General features: G+C 37.6%; 1 protein-coding gene across 9 annotated transcripts in view; it reads left to right on the top strand.

The window, feature by feature from the left end:
• Positions 1-19,297, top strand: part of PPP1R12B (protein phosphatase 1 regulatory subunit 12B) — a 246,141-nt gene that overhangs the window by 94,571 nt on the left and 132,273 nt on the right. For all 9 annotated transcript variants that reach the window (XR_012489060.1, XM_074308814.1, XM_074308815.1 and 6 more), the window contains exons 9-14: positions 92-204; positions 1,332-1,535; positions 2,525-2,607; positions 10,151-10,276; positions 13,301-13,483; positions 17,646-17,828. Coding sequence is in view for 8 of the 9 variants with exons in the window: in XM_074308814.1 (XP_074164915.1) it covers positions 92-204; positions 1,332-1,535; positions 2,525-2,607; positions 10,151-10,276; positions 13,301-13,483; positions 17,646-17,828 (892 nt within the window). In the remaining variant the exon portion in view is untranslated. The remainder of the gene's footprint in view (positions 1-91; positions 205-1,331; positions 1,536-2,524; positions 2,608-10,150; positions 10,277-13,300; positions 13,484-17,645; positions 17,829-19,297) is intronic.

Below are 19,297 nucleotides of genomic sequence, written 5' to 3' on the forward strand. Positions count from 1 at the left end.
GTGACCTTTTTCAAGTAGCAGGGAAGGAAGGGCATAATAAGGAAGCAAAATTTTATAGTATTTTTATTCCTTCTCCATTGTCAAATACCAGATCAAAAGGCAGAGACTGTTATCAATCACTCCAGTTCTGAATCAAAGAGTACCATCATGGAGCAAATACCACCACCATCTCAGAATATCTTCTCTGCTTCTCCTGCTAGAAGAGTGAGTACTTTATGAAGGCCATAAAATCACCTCCAGCATTGTGTTATTCCCTAGAATACTATGAGGAAGGCTTTGGAATGAAATTTTACAAAATAATATTGTCATGGTTCGTAACAGATTGTATATTTGTGGCCCTTTATTTAGGGCTTATAAAAATGCTCTTGTGTTGGTTATGTAAATCTCTCATCTTATAGTAGTATTAGTATACAGAACAAAAAGTCCTTTGTTGTTAGAAATTGCTTGATGTCGGTTAACAGAAAAAATTTATCTCAAGATAAAGTTAATATTTTCTACAAATAGTTTTAGCAACAGTCTAGAGGAACTCAGACTTTTAGTATTTATCATTTTGACGCTGCTCTGTGCTATTTGCCTCTGTTTCTTAGTTTTTCTGATGAGACTCCCATCTTTGCACTTTATAGAAGTTAAAAAGAAGATACGTGCCAATTGGTTCATGCACCTTTATTCCCTAGGAATTTTGAGGACTGAATCTGACATACATGACACTATATAGCATACATACTCTGTCTGATAGATAGGCAAAGGTGGCTTGGTAAAGAAGGGAGTGCAAAGCATTTTGCAAAAAGCCTTTAGACTCTATAAAAGTTCCAAGTCCTTAGATCTGAGTCTAAAAAAGCTTATCACTTACTACCAAACTTCCGGTGGTACAAGCCTATTTGAGCTGTTCTAGGCTGGTTCTAGGTGACAGGTAGACAGTAGATTGCTGAGGCCATATTCTTTACCTTTCTGGTTGGCACAATAGCTTTCATGAGAACTTTGGGCTACTTACACACTACATTGAACACTTTTGAAGCAGCGTTACTTAATATTCAATCAGCTTGCATTAACTGCTTTTCTTGCTAAGAGAACTTATCTTAGTTTTCCAACCTCTGGTTCAAGATCATATCTATTATCCCCACTTTATAGATGGGAACAGTGAGGCCCTAGGTGGCATCATGTGTCTGTGATCCAATCTAGAAATCCCTGCACAAGACAACAGGGCTTTATTGGGCTCAAGTGAAGAGTAGAATGAGATTATGAAAAGGCTAGTGGTCTGAGAAGGGAATCTCCTCAGACTGAAGATTGCTGCTTGGTCAGTTCTTCTCCCTTAATCCTTCCTTTCCTTGTAGTTCTCCTCTAGTTTCTTCAGTAAGGCAGAAGAGCCCAAAGATGAATCACCCGCCTCATGGCGACTTGGACTGCGGAAAACCGGCAGCCACAACATGCTCAGTGAGGTGGCCGGTCCCCGTGAGGCTCTCCGGGATCGGGGCTCCTCGATCTACCGATCATCATCGAGCCCTAGGATTTCTGCACTGCTGGACAACAAAGAAAAGGTGCTGGTGGGGATGTCGGGAGATTTGGGCTGTGACAGGCTAGCATGGGGGTAAATAGAAAACCCTTGCTGGCTCCAGAAAGTCAGAGCTTCTGAAGATAGATCTAGCATCTTAATATTGGGGACAAATCATGATTCCCATGGGACAAGTAATGGTTGACAAAAGCTGCAGTAATTCTTGCTCTGCAGATCACATAGCTTCTCCTCTTGACTCTATTTATATCAAGCCTTTTCAAAATAGAACAACAGTGTTTCAAAATAGGACAATCCGCTAGTTTGGACTTTCAAACCAAAAGATCTCAGCAGGAGTAGAATTTGGTGAAAATAATGCTTCTGAAATTTCCAGCAATAGAAGATGGGGGTGGGGGTAGAGCAGGGAATCTGTTTTGTGAAGCAATTCTCACCAATAGCTGCTCTCCCAAGATGAGTAAGAATGGTTCATTTCAGATTGCTCTTTCCAGGGCCTTCAGCTGCTCCTCTCATTCTTCTTTTCTGAGGTCATGACTGCAGGGAGATCTGTTAGCATGGGTGCCCCTGTAGTGATGTAGCTGCTACTATCTCCCAAGAAGCATCTGTGACAACAACTTAACTTACCTGTCCTTTATATGTGAAGTCTGATTATTCAGAAATAAAATAGAGAGGGATGGGGGAAAAGAGAAATGAGTACTAGTCCATCACACATCTAGTTTGGAATTTGGCTTTTGAACAGGCCTCTTTACCCCTTGCCTCTCTGCAAGAGGTGGGTAGTTTGGGTTGCTTTTATCCATGCTTGGTCACCCCTGCCTTCCCAGTGGCATAACATAATTCCCACATAAACTTATTTCTCTTTGAAAGGACCCAGAAATTTCCAAGCCATTGTGGAAATGGAATTGGTATCTGAACTGAGCAGGCTAATTGGGTTATGTTTTGAGATGGCAAGTTTAGTCCCAGGCTTTATCTCCCATGTCAATACTATACCCACCCAACATTTTCCTTGTTTTGGTTTTGCAGGAGAGGGAAAACAAAAGCTATTTTTCCTCACTAGCACCCCGGAGGCTCAATAGCGCAAGTGACATTGAGGAAAAGGAAAACAGGTATGGCTGTGCAGGCTAACAGGTTGCTCTATTTGGCTGCTGTTTTGCAGAGGTTTTACTGGGTTCTTGTTTCTCTGTTCCAAGTAGGCAGATATCCTTGGTCTATTTTGAATTTTTTCCAGTCTGCATCTCACTGTACAGTTATCTGTATTACATGTGCTCCTGGTCCCTCCTTCTCCCAATTTTTTTCACTTTAATACATTATGGTGAAATTTTTTTTCAGTTTTTATACCCATCTGACTATGCCCTAGAGCTGGTCCACTATCTTTTCTGTTCTCTTCCACTATGATAAACAATTCTGTGTCTGAGGGACACAGTGGATAGAGTGCTGGAGCCAGAGTCAAGAAAATACAAGTTCCTATCCCATCTCAGACACTTTCTAGCTGCATAATAACTTCAGTTTGCCTCAATTTCCTCAGTTGTAAAATAATGATAGTATTCTCAGAGCTGCTGTGAAAATAAAACGATCTTTGTAAAATATGTAGCACAATGCTTACTACATGGTAGGAACTTAATCGGTCCTATCTGGCTCCACCATCTTGGTCTTCTCTGCCTTTCTTTGTCTTATCTTTCCTTTTCTCCTTCCCATCCTGCTGATTTTCCTAAAATAATCTACTTGTATTTCACATTCAGAGGTCTTGTGATTTTTCGCTCTGAATTTGTTTTGCATATAGAAAATGCTTAATGAATGAATTGGATTGAAAATTATAGGCTCTAAAAGACTTGACTCTTATTTAAATCAAATGCCCTCAGTACTTTTATGCCATGTGGGTGAAATAACAGTAAAACTGTAATTTGACTTTAAAGGACTTTAAAGGTGAGAAATGGTCCTTGAGATCTGCACAGTTTAAATCATTAGCATGTAGTTGTTGTGTACCTACAGAGTAAATCTGGGACCCAGCCAAAGTGCCTCCTAAAAGCCACAGTGCCCCCAAAAGATTAGTGAAGTGATCATTTGGGCTTGGAATTAAAAGGCTTGAGTTTGAATCTGACCCTGCTTATTAGTCATGTGACTGTAGGCAAATCGCTTGTTTTCTGAGATTCCTTCAAGACTGTGATTCTGGGAATGCTCTTACCATGAGACATGATGGCCAGAATTGTTTACATAATTGTGAAATTTGGTAGAATTTTTTCCACTTTTTGAAAGCCTCTAGTTGTATTATTTCACTTATTGTGTCATGGGGCAAAAACAGAGTTTTGTTAGCTGTCTTCAGTTTTTCCCCACTCAATTTCTATATTAAACTTTATTGCATATGGAAACAAGAATGTGTGTTTCTTTCCCATTAACATGAAAATGTGTTAAAAAGGCAACTCTCCTTTCTCTATCCTCCCCCTAATAAATTTTTAAAAAATAATATATATATTTTATTATAGCTTTTTATATACAAAACATAAGCATGGGTAATTTTTCAGCATTGATCCTTGCAAAAACTTCTGTTTCAACTTTTCCCCTCCTTTCCTCCATTCTCTCCCCTAGATGGCAGGTAGTCCCATACATGTTAAATATGTTAAAGTATATATTAAATACAATATATGTATACATATTTATACAGTTATCCTGTTGTACAAGAAAGATCAGTTTTAGAAAGAAGGTAAAAATAACCTGAGAAGAAAAAACAAAAATAAAAGCAAACAATAACAGAAAGAGTGGAAATGTTATGTTGTGGTCCATACTCATTTCCCAGTGTTCTTTCTCTGGGTGTAGCGGATTCTATTCATTACAGATTAATTGAAAATTTGGATCCTCTCATTGTTGAAGAGAGCCATGTCCATCAGAATTGATCATCACGTAGTATTGTTGTTGAAGTGTATAATGATCTCTTAGTTCTGCTCATTTCACTTAGCATCAGTTCATGTAGGTTTCTCCAGGACTCTCTGTATTGATGCTGCTGGTCATTTCTTATAAAACAATAATATTCCATAGCATTCATATACCATAATTTGTTCAGCCATTCTCCTATTGGTTGACATCCCTTCAATTTCCAGCTTCTTGCCACTACAAAAAGGGCTGCCACAAACATTTTTGCACATGTGGGTCCCTTTCCCTTCCTTAATATCTCTTTGGGATATAAGCCCAGTCATAACACTGCTGGATCAAAAGATATGCACAGTTTGATAACTTTTTGAGCATAGTTCCAAACTGCTCTCCAGAATGGCTCTGGATCCATTCACAATTCTACCAACAATGCATCAGGGTCCTAGTTTTCCCACATCCCCTCCAGCATTCTCCATTATCTTTCCCCTGTCATTCTAGTCAATCTGACAGGTGTGTAGTGGTATTTCAGAGTTGTCTTAATTTGCATTTCTCTGATCAATAATGATTTGGAGCATCTTTTGATATGATTAGAAATAGTTTCCATTTCTTTATCTAAAAATTGTCTATTCATATCCTTTGAGTTGTTTTCAGTTTTAGCTCCACCAATACAATGTTGATCTGACTTTCTGAGGAACTTAGAAGGGATACAGGACTAATACAGATAATTGATGTAAGAAAGTATGTAACTTACATTGTACATACATCAAATTACTTGCCTTCTTGATAAGAGGAGCAGAGAGGAAAGGAGAAAATTTGGAACTCAAATTAAAAAAGTTAAAAATGGTTTTACATATAATTAGAAAAAAAAAAGTTTTAAAAGGAAAAAAAAGAGAACAAAGTATGTGATTAAGTACCATAATAATTGGCACAAATAAGTGAGTTCCTAAACTAAGATGTGTTGAAGCAGTTAAGGGAAGGAGGCAGAACTTGAGCTATGGACACTCATATTCTCAAAGGAGAATAGCAGGAACCTTCAACAAACATGGCATTTTTAGGTGCCAAAAGCACCTCTGGTTTTACCAGAGCAGAGTTGGTGAAGGCAATGAGATAATGTAGTCTAGGATTTTTGTTCTTATATTAAACCAGTATTTTCCTACTGAACTTCTGCCTATTGGTTCTAGTTTTCTCCTCTCTGAAGCCATGCAGAAATTTTATTTTGGGTTTTATTAAAAATAATTTTCTAATAAAATGTGTAGGTGAAAAAGGAGTGTATTATAGGAATGGAAGGCAGCTTGTGGGAGGCATGGAGATGAAAGAGGGAATGCCAAATTGGGAGAATGGCAAGGAGACTGGTTTGGCTGGGACATAGCAAACATGAAGGAAAAATGACCCTTATATTCTAAGTCTAGATAGGTAGGTGACACTTAAGTTTTGGTGGGTTTTAAGTGTCAGGTTTTGAAGTTTACAGTTTATTCTAAAGGCAAAATACCCATTGAAAAAATTTTAGTAGGGCAGTAACATGATCAGATATGTACTTTTGAAAAATTATTTTGACAACTTTGTGGAGAATGAATTGGGAAGAGGAGACTGGAAGTAGGGGCAGAGATGAGGAATTTGGTTCAGGTTTCCTGATGATGGGTGAAGGCAGGTCATGGTTGTGCTGGTGGAGAGATAGTGTGAAGGTGAGATTGTGGAGGAGTCTTGGAAGCTGATTGAATGGTGGGGTCTGAGGGAAAGCGAAGAGCCAAAATGACACAGAGGTGGTGAAACCGAGGTACCCCATAGGAGTGTGATGTCCCCAACAGAGCTGTGAAGGTTTGAAGGAGGGAGATGGTTTAGAGGAGGAGACAAGGCCTCCAGCTTGGGAGGTCACAAGACATCTAGATAGATATGGTTGTTCTTCAGTTAGAGACACAGCACTAGAAATAAAGGAGAAAGGTGAAGACTAGATATTGATCTGAGAGTGATACTTGAACAGTATCACTGTTTCCTAACTCTGGGAATCATCAGATCAGATAGAGCAGTTTTAAAGTTCTTGTTAACTTAGAAGAGATTCCTTATGTTAAGAGTTGAAAATCAAATTACATGGGTTGATAAAGTAGAAAACAAATAGTATAGATGATACTTCATAGGAATTTGGTTATGGAAGGGAGAAGATATATAGCACATGAGGAAATGACAGATCAAGTGAAGGGTTTTTTGCTGTTTTCTTTTTTTAAGGAGATGGGAGCACAGAAGAAATCAATAAAAATGAAGAGATTAAAAATGAGAGAGATGATAGAAGAATCAAGTTTCCTGTAGAAAGAATAGAATAGATAGGATCAAAGTCCTAAATACTGGGGACTGGCAATGAAAAAATGAAGGACCATTCTTTATCAGAATCTGTAGTGAAGGAGAAGACAATACACTTCCAGGGATGTTAAGGGAAAAGAGAGAACTTAGTGAGTGTTCTCTCTGATTTTCTCAGTAAAGTAGATAGTATATAGGGAGCTGGAAAGAGGAATTTGGGGTTGGGATAAGGATAAAAACTGTGATTGAGAAACTGAATTTCTTGAGAAAGGAAGAATAATGCCCTAGACTCTAGCAGATGTCAAATTTTCAGTTAGGGTTAGTTTACTTACTGAAACTTTATCTCTCTACTACCCAAAAACAAAAATTTAAAAAAAAAAATTTGCCCTAGACTTTCTAGATCTTTTAACAAATTTTTGTCATATTGTCTGAAATTCTTATAAGCATCCTTTTCCAAAAAATACAAGTACTTTCACACATTAATAAGAATTAATTAAGTCAGCCACTCTTTATTTTATATTTGATCTCCAGCACTGAGCACACTGAATGGAAGTGATAAACAATGAATAATTGGTTGGTAAGACCAAGTGAAAGTGTCAGAATTTTGATTGGGGAAAGTCAGTAATTTTTTAATATGGAGCAAGGTGATTAGAGCAGCCTGGGTTTTAATGTCAGTCTGAGACAGATGAAGGTACCTAGAAAACTATGGTGGTCCCTAGCATTTTGTCATTGAAGCATTATGAGCTGAGCGTAGAGGGGGGAAGATCTAGAAAATAATACTGCCTATTTCAACATTTTTCTAGGCCGTCTTCTACCAAGGAAAGAGGTAAAGGTTGTGTTGAGGTGGGGTGGGAGATTGTTCTTTCCCCTAATTTTCCTCATTTCAACATGACATGATCCCATGTTTCTAAAATTCAGAAATTCAGACTAGTACTATCAGTTCAGCTATATTATAGATGAAATGAATCTCTGTGAACTGCCTGGGAATCTAATATATAATATAATATTTATGACATTTTATTGGGGAATTATTAATTGTAGTTTTTCCCCCTATGTGGAAATGCATTACTCTCTACTTAATCAAAATAGTCAACTTACAAATGAATTTCTGGAATACAACCATCATATTATAAGTATGGATGCCCATATGATCAAGTTAAGATAGCTTGGTAGAGATTTTATACATAATAAACAATGGAAGAATGTAGAGTAAAGGAAATGTCATGTAGGGTGAGGGAAGCTTCATAATTCTTTATTAATTAATTAATCACCAGATATTTATTAAACATCAACTTGTTCCAGGCACTGGGAATAAAGGGTACAAAAAGCAGTCTTTGGCCTTGAGGAACTTAGGTTCTGTTGTAGGGAACCTGTACACGTACATATGCACAGAAACATATACAAAGTAAAAATGAGGTAATTTCAGTGTTGATGGAGTTATTAGCAATTGAGGGGACAGGAAATACCTCATATGAAGCTAGGTAGTCTTAAAGGTTAGCTCTGGAGCTGGGAGGGACAAATGATCCGCCACAACCCTTTCATTTCATGGATGAGGAATCTAAAGTAAATCTCCCCTCTCCCCTCCATGAGTGAGTCACTTAGATTTGGGGCTAACTTTATTATGTTAGATAAATATGTTCTTATAAGAAGTCTTCAGATGGCTAAAAGCTCAATGGGTTAGAAACAATTAATTGAAAATGAAAAAGTAGTAAAGGGTTTGCTTTTCACATGCAGGCTTTAAAATGTCACAAACCAATGAGTAGTTTTCAATTTCAAACTCCTCTTAATGAGTGTATCCACTGAGATTTTTATCTTTTGCTTGTATCATACCATCTTTTAGTTGATGAAGGATGGAGCTAGGGGACTACTCACCCAGGGCAGAGGATTTAACTAGGGTCTTTAAATGGATCTTTTTTGTATTTTTAGCATACTGACCTAGAATTTTAAGGTTTTTATAGCATATTCACAACTCTGTATATGGATCATTTAGGCCAAGAATCAACAAAATTCAGAATTTTCATGATTTAATATTGTTTACTCAGTTATATTGAAGTTGAAATATTGTATCTCAAAGGAAAACCTGATCTGGCGGAACTTTTATCTAGGTTATATGATTTTCAAAAACTTTACTAAAGAAAATATTTTGGACCCTCATCTGGCTGATCAAATTCTCTCATGGGTAGGAAGCTTGCAGTATAAGTCCTTGCGCCTTCCCTAAGGTATAGAGTGCTGGGTCTGGAGATAATTAATTCCAATAACAGCAATAACAAACAACATTTATATAGTATCTACTATGATCCAGGCTCCATGCTGAGTACTCTACAAATATTATCTCATTTGATCCTCACAATAACAGTGGAGAACCGAGGAACTTGTCGAAACAGGGTCAGAGCTTAAGTAACTTGCCAAGAGTATCCTGGCTAGGGTCAGATTCCAGATTTGAACTCGGGTCTTCCTGATTACTTAGGCAGCTAGATAGTATAGTGCCTAGAAAGCCAGGCCTGGGAAAGCCATTTAACCTCTGACTCAGTTTCTTCATCTGTAAAATAGGGATCACAATAGCATCTAACTTCTTGGGCTTCTGTGAGGACCAAATGTGATAATGTTTGCAAAGCACTTTGCAAACCTGTAATCATTGCAGGATATGAAGCCAGAAGCTGCTAAATTCAAATGCTAGAAACACTCTGCCTTTGTCCATAGCTTCATTATCTGCTGACACTGACTCCCCCAGTATAGAGTTCCCCCTAAATACCTCTTTCTCTCAGTTCCTCATTTCCCTATCTGCTCTTTTTACTACAAGTCAGATCAATTCAAGTTAACTAGAGTTTGCTCTTTGCCTTGTACTGTGTTGAGCACTGAGTATCTATTAAAGAAAGGCAAAAATAGGTCCTGCCCTTAAGGAGCTCGCATTCTAATGAGAGAGACTACATGCTAGCACTGCAGATAAGATGGATACAGGGTAAATGGAAGGTAACTTCAGAGGGGAGGGAGGTGAGAACAGACACAGAGCCTGGGGAGCTCTATTATCAGGACCATAGTACTTGGTGACAGATGGAAATAGTTATTTAGTGATTTCCTTTCTATGGCCAGGAGAAAGATATTTGAAATGAGGGAGGGAACAAGCATTTATTAAATGCCTGCTGTGTCAGGCACTGTGCCAAGTAAGCACTTTATACATATTACTTGATTGTTGAAACCACTCTGGGAAGTGGGTGCTATTATCCCCATTTTACAGTTGAGGAAATTGAGGTAGGCAGAAGTTAAGTGACTAGCTTCGGGTCACATAGCTAATTCAACATCTGACCGGTCTTCCTCATCCGTTTTACCACCTCGCTGCCTCATTGCTGCTTTCTTGCCTGTAAAGCTCACCACAGGACTTCTCCCTCCCAGTTTGTATTGCATGATAATAAGACTGTGGCTGCCCTGGAGTAAGGGTCTGAGAGATTGAAGATTTTCCCAAGCTCACAGCATTCCTCCCTCTCTGTTTTGCCATTGCAGAGAATCTGCTGTTAACTTGGTGCGGAGTGGCTCCTACACTCGGCAGCTTTGGAGGGATGAAGCAAAGGGAAACGAGACTTCTCAGACTGGTGCTCCTTCCACCTACATCTCAACCTACTTGAAAAGGTATAAATCTTGAGGAAGAATTCTCAGTGACTGACCTACCACAGCCGCAGTGTCTGACCCCACCTCAAGATCTCTGCTGACCTAGTGTTAAAATGTGACTTTAATCTCTGTTGAATTTTATTTTGAAAATTAATTTTAATTCATTTTGCTAATATTTCCCAAGTACATTTTAATACTCTCTGGAGTGTTGTGAGCTGCATGTGGCCTGTGGACTACATGTTTGAAACCTCTGCACTACAGATACAAGAGTGATAGCTGCATGTATCACAAAAATGCAGGGTTGAGTTTTTTTTTTTTTTCCCTTAAGCTTTCTTGGGTTATTTTGGCTAATCTAAATGAAAAGCAGTTAACATTGATTAAATCAATCTTTGTCCCAGATCTTAATTGTTCTTTGTTACCTTCTCTCCTGTGTCCTCATGCCCTTTCCTCATCTCCCATCTCCATCATTCACTCTCATAGAATCTTACAACAGAGGTTCTGTCTATTGTCAAACCTGACCTTAAATCTGAATTTTTCATATTTTTAAAGCTTCTGGAAGAAGAGCAGGCCTCATTTAAGTTCTGTGCACATTAATTAAAAAAAAGATACTTTTAGAACTAGATCAGTTGACTAGATACTTGAGTTTTCTAAATGACTTTTTTTGTTCTGTAGCCACAGACACTTTGAGATTATGGAACCTTTAGAGAATACTTGTGTTTTCCTTTTCCTTCTTGTTCTTATAATTACTTTGTTTGCTATTAGTCAGTGACTGAAGAAGTTTCCTTGGCAAAAGTACTAAATACCCTGTTTTGGATATTGAGGAAGATTCCTTTTCTCTGGTTTGTCCTCTTCTCATTTTTTTTCCAGCTTCTTAGAGACTTTCTCATCCCTTTATTCATCATTCACATTTTGTACTGTAGTCATCATAGTCTGATTCATTAGCTGACTGATTGGTTGTCTCAGGCTTAGAAAGAAAGACTTTGTGTAGGCAGCTTACCAAGGCAAGATCAGACCCTATTTTTATTTAATAGGAAGCATCACCACTTTATAACCCACTCATTACTACTATCTTAAAGGGAATGATATGTACCACCAACTGATGAATGTTTGAACATGACATTAGAATTAAAAGCTTATAAAATAAACAGCCTCTGTAGTCTTCTAATGTTTTTCAAGTTATATAGCTACATGCTATGAAAGAAGACACAGCTGAAAACAAGAAATTATTTTATTCTGGTACAAAATTATCTTGATTTTCAGTTGTATGTACTTAGCCAGGCAGGTACAGCAGGATGGAGGAGAATGAGAAAGCTAAACATATTAGAATGGTCAGGGGTTTGACATGCAATAAATTAGTATTTTTAATATAAAATGACAATAATGATGCCTACATAAGTGCCTAGATAAGTAGTCTAACATTATTGTGTGATTGGATGTTGATTTTATGAATCCAACTCTTTCTAAAGATATTAAATGGATTCCATTTGGTTTGACAGATGCACTAATTTTCTTTGGCATAGCTCTTCTGAGCAGCAGGGAGAAAGATTTTGTCAGATAAGGATAGAGAGCATACTTATTAATGAGCATTTTGAAAGAAAATATGTTCAAGATTCATCAGAAATTGAATTTTTATAGTTTCAGCTTCTGAGAACTCATACTTCTTTTTTTTGGGGGGGGGGGAAGAGCATGTGCTCAAACTTGGTTCAAAAGTAAATAAGAAAATAGTATTCTCCCCAATTTTATAAATGCGGCCTGAAGAAATTATAATTTTTTCCAGGTCACAGAGCAGTGAAGCCAGAATTATAGTACTAATCTCCTGATTCTCAAGCCTATGCTATTTTCCTTTATATGATATAATTTTCAATCAGGAGGATATGTGTGTGTATATATATATGGAGTCATGATTTAAAAGGAAAAATTGGGTCACAATTCAAGTCATCCTCGGGCTGAGGAATCTTGGGGGAAAAAAAAACCTGTAGTTTATTTCCTCTCTGCAGTCAGATTTGTATTCATACTACCTGAAAAACACCTGTCTTCCCCTTTCTTTAGAGCAGGACTTCTTAAACTTTTTTGTGACCCTTTTTTGCCCGAGAAAATTTTACAAGACCCTGGATTTATAGGTATATAAAATGATATACAGATCAGATATTTGCTGATGACAGATCATCACTTTGCAGCCCCTATATTCAGTGATGAGACTCCATTTAGGGTCATAACCCCCAATTTAAGAAGCTGGGCTTTAGAGAAGGCTTCTGCATCCTCCCCAATGTCTGCACAACTCTTGTGAGTCCTAACCACCTGACCCAGGTCCTTCTTGCTGCAATTTGACTTTATGTTTAATGAAAACAAAGAAAAGCTAGCTTTATCTGGTGCAATACATCCTAGACCTTGACTACACTTCTGCATTGCCAAATCACCCGTTCCCTGGGCCTTGAGCTTCCCTTCTTTTTATTTGCCAGTCCTTTAAAGGTCTTAGTTTACTCTTTGGAGTCTTTCCAAATTCTCTTCTTTTGTAGGGGCTTTTTGAATGCTAACTCAATTTCCTCCCAGCTCTCAGGACCTCATCATTCCTTACCCCAGGGGCCTCTTTTAATATGATCATTTCCTCTTCCTTTGCTTGTCCCTGTGTTGGCCATGTCTGTCATTTTGATGGCCTACATTACTTCTTCTCCCCTATTACCCAGCATAGTTTCCACTTCTGTCACTTATGTTTCATAGGAGCTCTTTCTTGCCTTGGGGTCTAATAAGATGAGTCTCTCTTTGAATACACAATTTTCTTCTTATCCATCTCTCCCATTTCCCCACAGTCCTAACTGCATTCCTTTCTTCCTCATTGCTGCATAGTTTCCTGCGCTCTTCAATAGCAGCTGACCTCAGTGACCAAGTGCCAGCCAAATCTTGGCCCTTCTCCATTGCCTCACCCTCTCTCTGTTGGCTTCAGTTTATGAAAAGCACTCCACCTGAGTGGGGAGCTGGGGCTGGGAATTGTGTGCCCTGCGTGTCCTAAAGGAAAATGACAAAGTGACCCTATGTGCTGTTTTGCAGTGCTTCATTTGGTAGAAGTAGTGATCCCACCAGTCCCTACATTTCAGCCAATCGCAATTCATCTCCTGCTACCTCACCCACTACCATTGGTTCATCTACCTCCCGAGGCAGCCAGTGGCAACCTGCCTCTTCCTGCCCTACATCAGTCAGTGCAAATACTACTGCATCCGTTCACCATGGCAGGTAAGGTTTAATGGAGCATTAGGTTCAACAAATTTTTGCTGTTGATACCCAGATGGAAATTGTACTTAAGTCTCAAACTTGATGAAAATTACTTAGTACAAAGTTAGATATACTCTTAGGGTACATTGCTACATATATAATACTCAAGATACATCTTTAATTAACTTCGTTGGATTCATCACTAGATTCTCTCTTGTCAGTTATGATTGGAATTCAAGGTTCCCTGGTGTGTGTTAAATCAAATGTTAAAATGATTTTCACACCCTATTTGCAAGGTTTAAATTTTCCTGCAGATACATAAAAGTTTGAAGACCTTTTCTTTGGTTTTTAATGGGAGATAGAATGTGAATCTAGTCAGGATGAGAAATGGTACTTTATTCTAAAAGGCAGCCTCTAGCAGAAAGCCACCTGTTTTCTATATAGGAACAGGGACTTGCTAGATAATATGGGATAGGGGAATGTTATTATTCATTTGAAGTTTATTCCTGAGTATTTTCTTCTTGGCTTCAGGTTAAGTCCAAAGGCAGCATGATAAAGATAGTTGTGTGAAAGAATGTCGTATTGTGACTTTTTAAAAAAAAGTAAATTTTTATGGATATTTTGATTACTTACATTTCCTAATGTATTGTTCCCTTCTCCCTCTTCTAGGAATTCTTCATTTATAGAATAGAAAGGGTGGGGACAAATGATTGAGCAAAACTAACCAACCCTTTGAAACACTTCGAGATCCTTAGTGTTTAGTGATCTTTAGTCCCCTCCTTTCCAAAGAGAGGAGAGAGGTTGAGCAGTTACTTTTAACTAGAGCTATGATATTTATCATTTTTGTTATGGAGATGGCTCTATGTTTTAGGATAGCAGTTACTTTTTATGGGCCTATGTTTTATAAATAACTGAAAGAAAATAGAGGAAATGATGATGGTAGTAACTCATCATTCAGGCAATACTAAAAATGGTTCTTAGATCATAGGATGTTAGGTTGTAAGGTAATTGAACAGCCCACATATTTTGTAGTTGAGGAAATAGAGACTTATATCTATGTGTTAGTAAGACCAGAAGATGAGACAGAGTAGTGCAGAGGAAAGAGCATTGCATTAGGGGAAGCAAGATGGCATAGTGGGTAGAAGACTGGCCCTGGCATCAGAAGGATTTGTCTTCCAATCTGGCCTCAAATATATATTAGCTGGGTGAACCTGGGGAAACCACTTGGCTCTGAAAAGAAAGAGACTTGAATTTAGACTTCATAGATCTGGGTTCAAATCCTAACTATCCTTCGTAGTAAAGATCTTGGGCAAATCACATCCCTATTTTGGGCCTTAGTGCCTTAAAATGAGAGAGATGGATTCTCTGACTTCTAAGATCTCTTTCTGAATGACCAGGATCTGGGGCTCAAAGCTTCCAACTTAGCACTTTCTTGTTATAATATATTCGACACCTGTCAGGTCAGTAGGAGATTTCGTTCCCTAATGCAGGTATTGTCATTGACATTTAAGACAAGGTCTTTCTTGTAATAAATGCTCCTGTTAGTAAGAGTGATATTACCACTGATGATTGTTGATATCCAGAGTGATCATCTCCTGATTTCCATTGTACCTAAGAGGCATTAGAGTAGAATAGACAGAAGGCAAGAAGACTGAGGTTTGAATGCTGCCTTGGGTGACCATGGGCAAAGCATTTCAGTTGTAAGTCTTATTTTTCTCATTTAACAGGGTTTGGGTTCAGGGACCTCCAGGGTCTTTTACAACTCCAAAATCTAGAGTGGATTCTATGATATGACTTTGATGTGAGCCTCCCAACAACCCTCAGGAAAGAGAAACACAGGGTAGTTATTCTCATGCTCAGAACATTGAGGATCAGAAGGATCACAGGATTTGGGCAGAGTCAGATTGCAAGAGTTAGGGCTAGTACTTAGACCATTGACTTCTGGCCCAGGGCCGCCCTAGGCATTCAATATTGTATTACCTCCCAGCTTGTACAAGACCCATATGCTTTTGAAAAAGAATAATAATTTTTAATACTAGAAGGACCAGAATTTAAGAATACCTTGAAAAAATAAGCTGTGTCAATTGATAGAGCACATTTTAAAAAAATTAATGAGGCAGAGGAAAGTGAAAGATTTTATTTCAAAGTAAAACTATTAATTGTTTTGCATAAATTGTTGTTTCTAATTCCTTTTAGTTTTAGTTTTTTGGTGTTTTTTTTTCCTTAGTTGATCCTCACAACAACCCTTAGGAGGCAGATTTTGTTATTTTCCCCATTTTATTGTTGGGATGACATGACTAGTGAGTCTCTGAAGTTGGAGTTGAATTCGTCTTCCTTACTTCAGACCCAGTTAGAGGCATTTAAGATATATATTTTAATCCATTTAATATAAGCCTAAGCAACATCTTTAGTTTGGGTAATTTTTAAAATCTGATTTTAAAAATTGTGATGATAATGATAAATCACAGAGAATTATAGGATCTTTGAATTAGAAGGGTCTAAAAAGTTCATCTTGTATAGCCTATGTGTTAAGTAGGAATCCACCCTCTGTCTACTTGGTGACCTCTAGTGATGGGGGACTCACTTCTTAATTAAGGAATCTATTCTACTTTGGAACAGTTCTAATTTTGAGGAAGCTTTTCCTCCATTTTCACCAGCAATAACTGTGAAATCACTGTGTACAGAATCTTACCCAGTCAGTACCCAATCCTAAGAAAGTAAAGGTCAGGAAGAACAACTGGATCTGGTCTAATATATACAGGGGAAAAAAACAACCATTAAAAAACAAAACAACAACAATAGCAACAAAAGCCAACTCCATGAACCCAGTGTTCTAGTTCTTGTGTATTCTTCATGTAGGTCTTAAAACAGTATTGACTTAAATTATTTCTATTCTGACTAATCCATGCCATCTGGCCTTTGTAGAAAGATATTTGGGTGGCATCTCTCCTGTTTGAGAGTTGCTTCTTTTTGATCCCAACAGCTGCTAATGTCCTTTTTCCAAATTTTCCTTATATCTATTTTGTGTAATATGTTCTCTCCCGTAGTAGAATGTAAAATGCTTCAGGGTAGGGACTTTTCTATTTTTTGTCTATGGAGTCCCAGCATCTAGCACAATACTTAGTGTGTAGTAGTTGCATACTAAATGTCTGTTGAATAATTGAGTAGGATCTAGAGATGCATTCAAATTTTTCAAATTTGAATTTCTTCTTGAAGCTTATTCTGTCAATATGATATATTTGACAATGAATTTGTGATCACTTGTAAATTTTCCTTGGATTAAACTTATGGTGGATATCAGATATTTAGGAATTTTCATGCCCCTGATTTTTTTTCTGATAAGTATGTTTTTCAGTTTTGGATTTTGGATTTTTGTTACCCTAGCAACAAGCTGTGATATCACAAATAATAGCTTTTTGAGAGGAGAGTCTGCTGGAGCCAATCCCTTTAAGAAACAAAGATCTGTTCTCATGCAAATTACTTTAATTATATATCTTGTAGATACAAAATCTGAAGTTAAGGTTACACATAGGATTCCATTTTGAGCCAATAATTATTGGCCCTCCTGATTTTTTCTTTTTTTGTCCGAAATATATTATGCTAGTCTGCATGCAAATCACAAAATAATTGGCTCAAATGCAAAGAAGGATCTAGGAGAGGGAGAATTGAATATGTTAAAGATTTGCTAACTATTCAGAATATTTATACATGGATAATACAAGGAGTTCACCTTCATATTTTGCTCAAGATTCCTATGAAGACTTCCTTTTCTAGGTATTGATTTGAGGGATATATGGAGACCAAAATTGTAAGTGGTTTCAGTGTTTCTTTGTTTGTGGCCAGAACCAGCTTGTGTATGCATGTTTGGGGTCCAGATGGTAGCAAGGAATCCTGCAAAATACCATTGCCCATGTCAGTCAGTATTTTGGCTATACCATAGCTAACGTTTTTTGTCTCGGGCAAGGAATTTCATTAAATGCAGTGGGTGGAGTGGTGGGTGTGCTTGGGCATAGTAATAATTTTCCCAAGCAGATGAGCTTTTTAAACTTAAACTTAAAAAGCTCAGAACTAAAGAGGAGCCAGAAGGTTTTGCCGTTAAATCTGATTTGACTTTACATTCTGTCAGGGATTTATTGGGGGAGATGCCTAAGTATTCTCTGTGTTGCGTCTTCTTTCATTTCAGAACTCCTTACAAGCTCCATGCAGATCCATCTGTGGAAAAAGCTGCAGATAGTGTGTCCTCTAGTACCCCGCTGTGTGTGATCACCAATCGTCCTCCGCCTAGCACTGCCAATGGGGTTACGGCTGCCAATGTGCTCTCAACTACTGGTACAGACTCCTCCACAGAAGCCAGAGAGAGGAGGCGGTGGGTGACAATTTTTATTTACATTTATTAAATGTTGCTTTGAGGCAGTTGATAAAAAAAAATGGCATGTGGTATTTCTTGGCCATCCTGAGGATGATTTATATTGAATGATTTCATATAGTCCAGGGTTTATCTTTGGCTTCAGGAAAGTTTTGTAGGAATGTGACTGGTGGGAGGAAGAGATCTCAGAAAATGCTGTGATCTGTATGTGCCATTATCTTATTGGTGTGATGAGTCAAAGAAATGGAAGGGTATCTTTTTATCTGTTTTACTTATGAAATAACAAACACAGAGATGTTGTGATTTGTCAAGATCACACAGCAAACTGGGAACATATTTAAAGGAGTACATTAAAATGGAAGAATTAGAAAATAAGAACATTGAGGGAAAGTTTTGATCATTCCAGTCAAAAAAGGTACAGCTGGAGCAAGACATGGTAGGGTAGGAGGAAGCAGTTTCCAAAATATGGTTTTCACTGTGATGGAATAGCAGCCCTAAAATAGATTTTAATCATTCAGAAAGAAAAAAAATTTCATTCTGTTCTATTTTTAATTGATCTCTGAAACCATAGAGGCATGAAACAGAGAGTTTAATATGGTAGAAGAAACAAAAAGAGATGTGATATGGAGATAGGAAATAGTTATTTTCATCCTACCAGTCATTTTTCCCCATTGATAACATATTAAATGAAGAACACATGCTTGTTGTTGTCAGAGGAAAAAATATTAAGAAAGTATTGGAGCAGCATGAGGTAGAGCAAATGGGTCTCCAGATAGATCTTCATTTTTGTTAACTGAAGCAGTCACCCATACAGTGATTAAGGCTGTCAGAAAAAAAAAAATGAGGCAAAGAATAGCCTTCTTTACCTCATTTCCACCCCCACCCCCTTCTCCCCCCAAAAAAGGGAATGAATTAGACCTGCTAAAGATCTTAGCTTAAAAAGACCAAGGTTTCCCTCTGTGTCCAGAGCCATGTCTAGTCATTCTGAGCTGTGTCTTGCTACTGGACCCAGATGTTTCCAGAGCAGAAAACCTCCCTCCTTCAAATCCAGTTAACTTTCATCACTTCCCTAATGTCCCTAATTGTCTTGAATGAAGGATATAATAACATTAAATGAAGAAAATGAATTTTCAAACACATTTCAGTAACCTTAATTTCTTTTTGTGTATTAGTTTACCACCAAGGAAATACTAATAAAGCACTGTTGGCTATGAATATATATCTAAATGGTAGCCTGGATATAATTTAGATATGCTTCTAAGTGAAAAATTGTTAAATTCAATAATGATATTCCCTTATAAGGATAAAATTCTCAGATGGAATCTCTCCTTCCATTTCAAAAACTTTACTATGCTGAGAGAGAATTGACATCATGGTGTAACAACCTTATCATTGTGGATATTTTGGAAAAGAGGAAGAATTAGAGAATTCATCATATGTGAAGTATCTACTTATATTATAAGTCAGGG

The sequence above is a fragment of the Sminthopsis crassicaudata genome, chromosome 4 (assembly GCF_048593235.1).
Source record: "Sminthopsis crassicaudata isolate SCR6 chromosome 4, ASM4859323v1, whole genome shotgun sequence".
Taxonomy (NCBI): domain Eukaryota; kingdom Metazoa; phylum Chordata; class Mammalia; order Dasyuromorphia; family Dasyuridae; genus Sminthopsis; species Sminthopsis crassicaudata.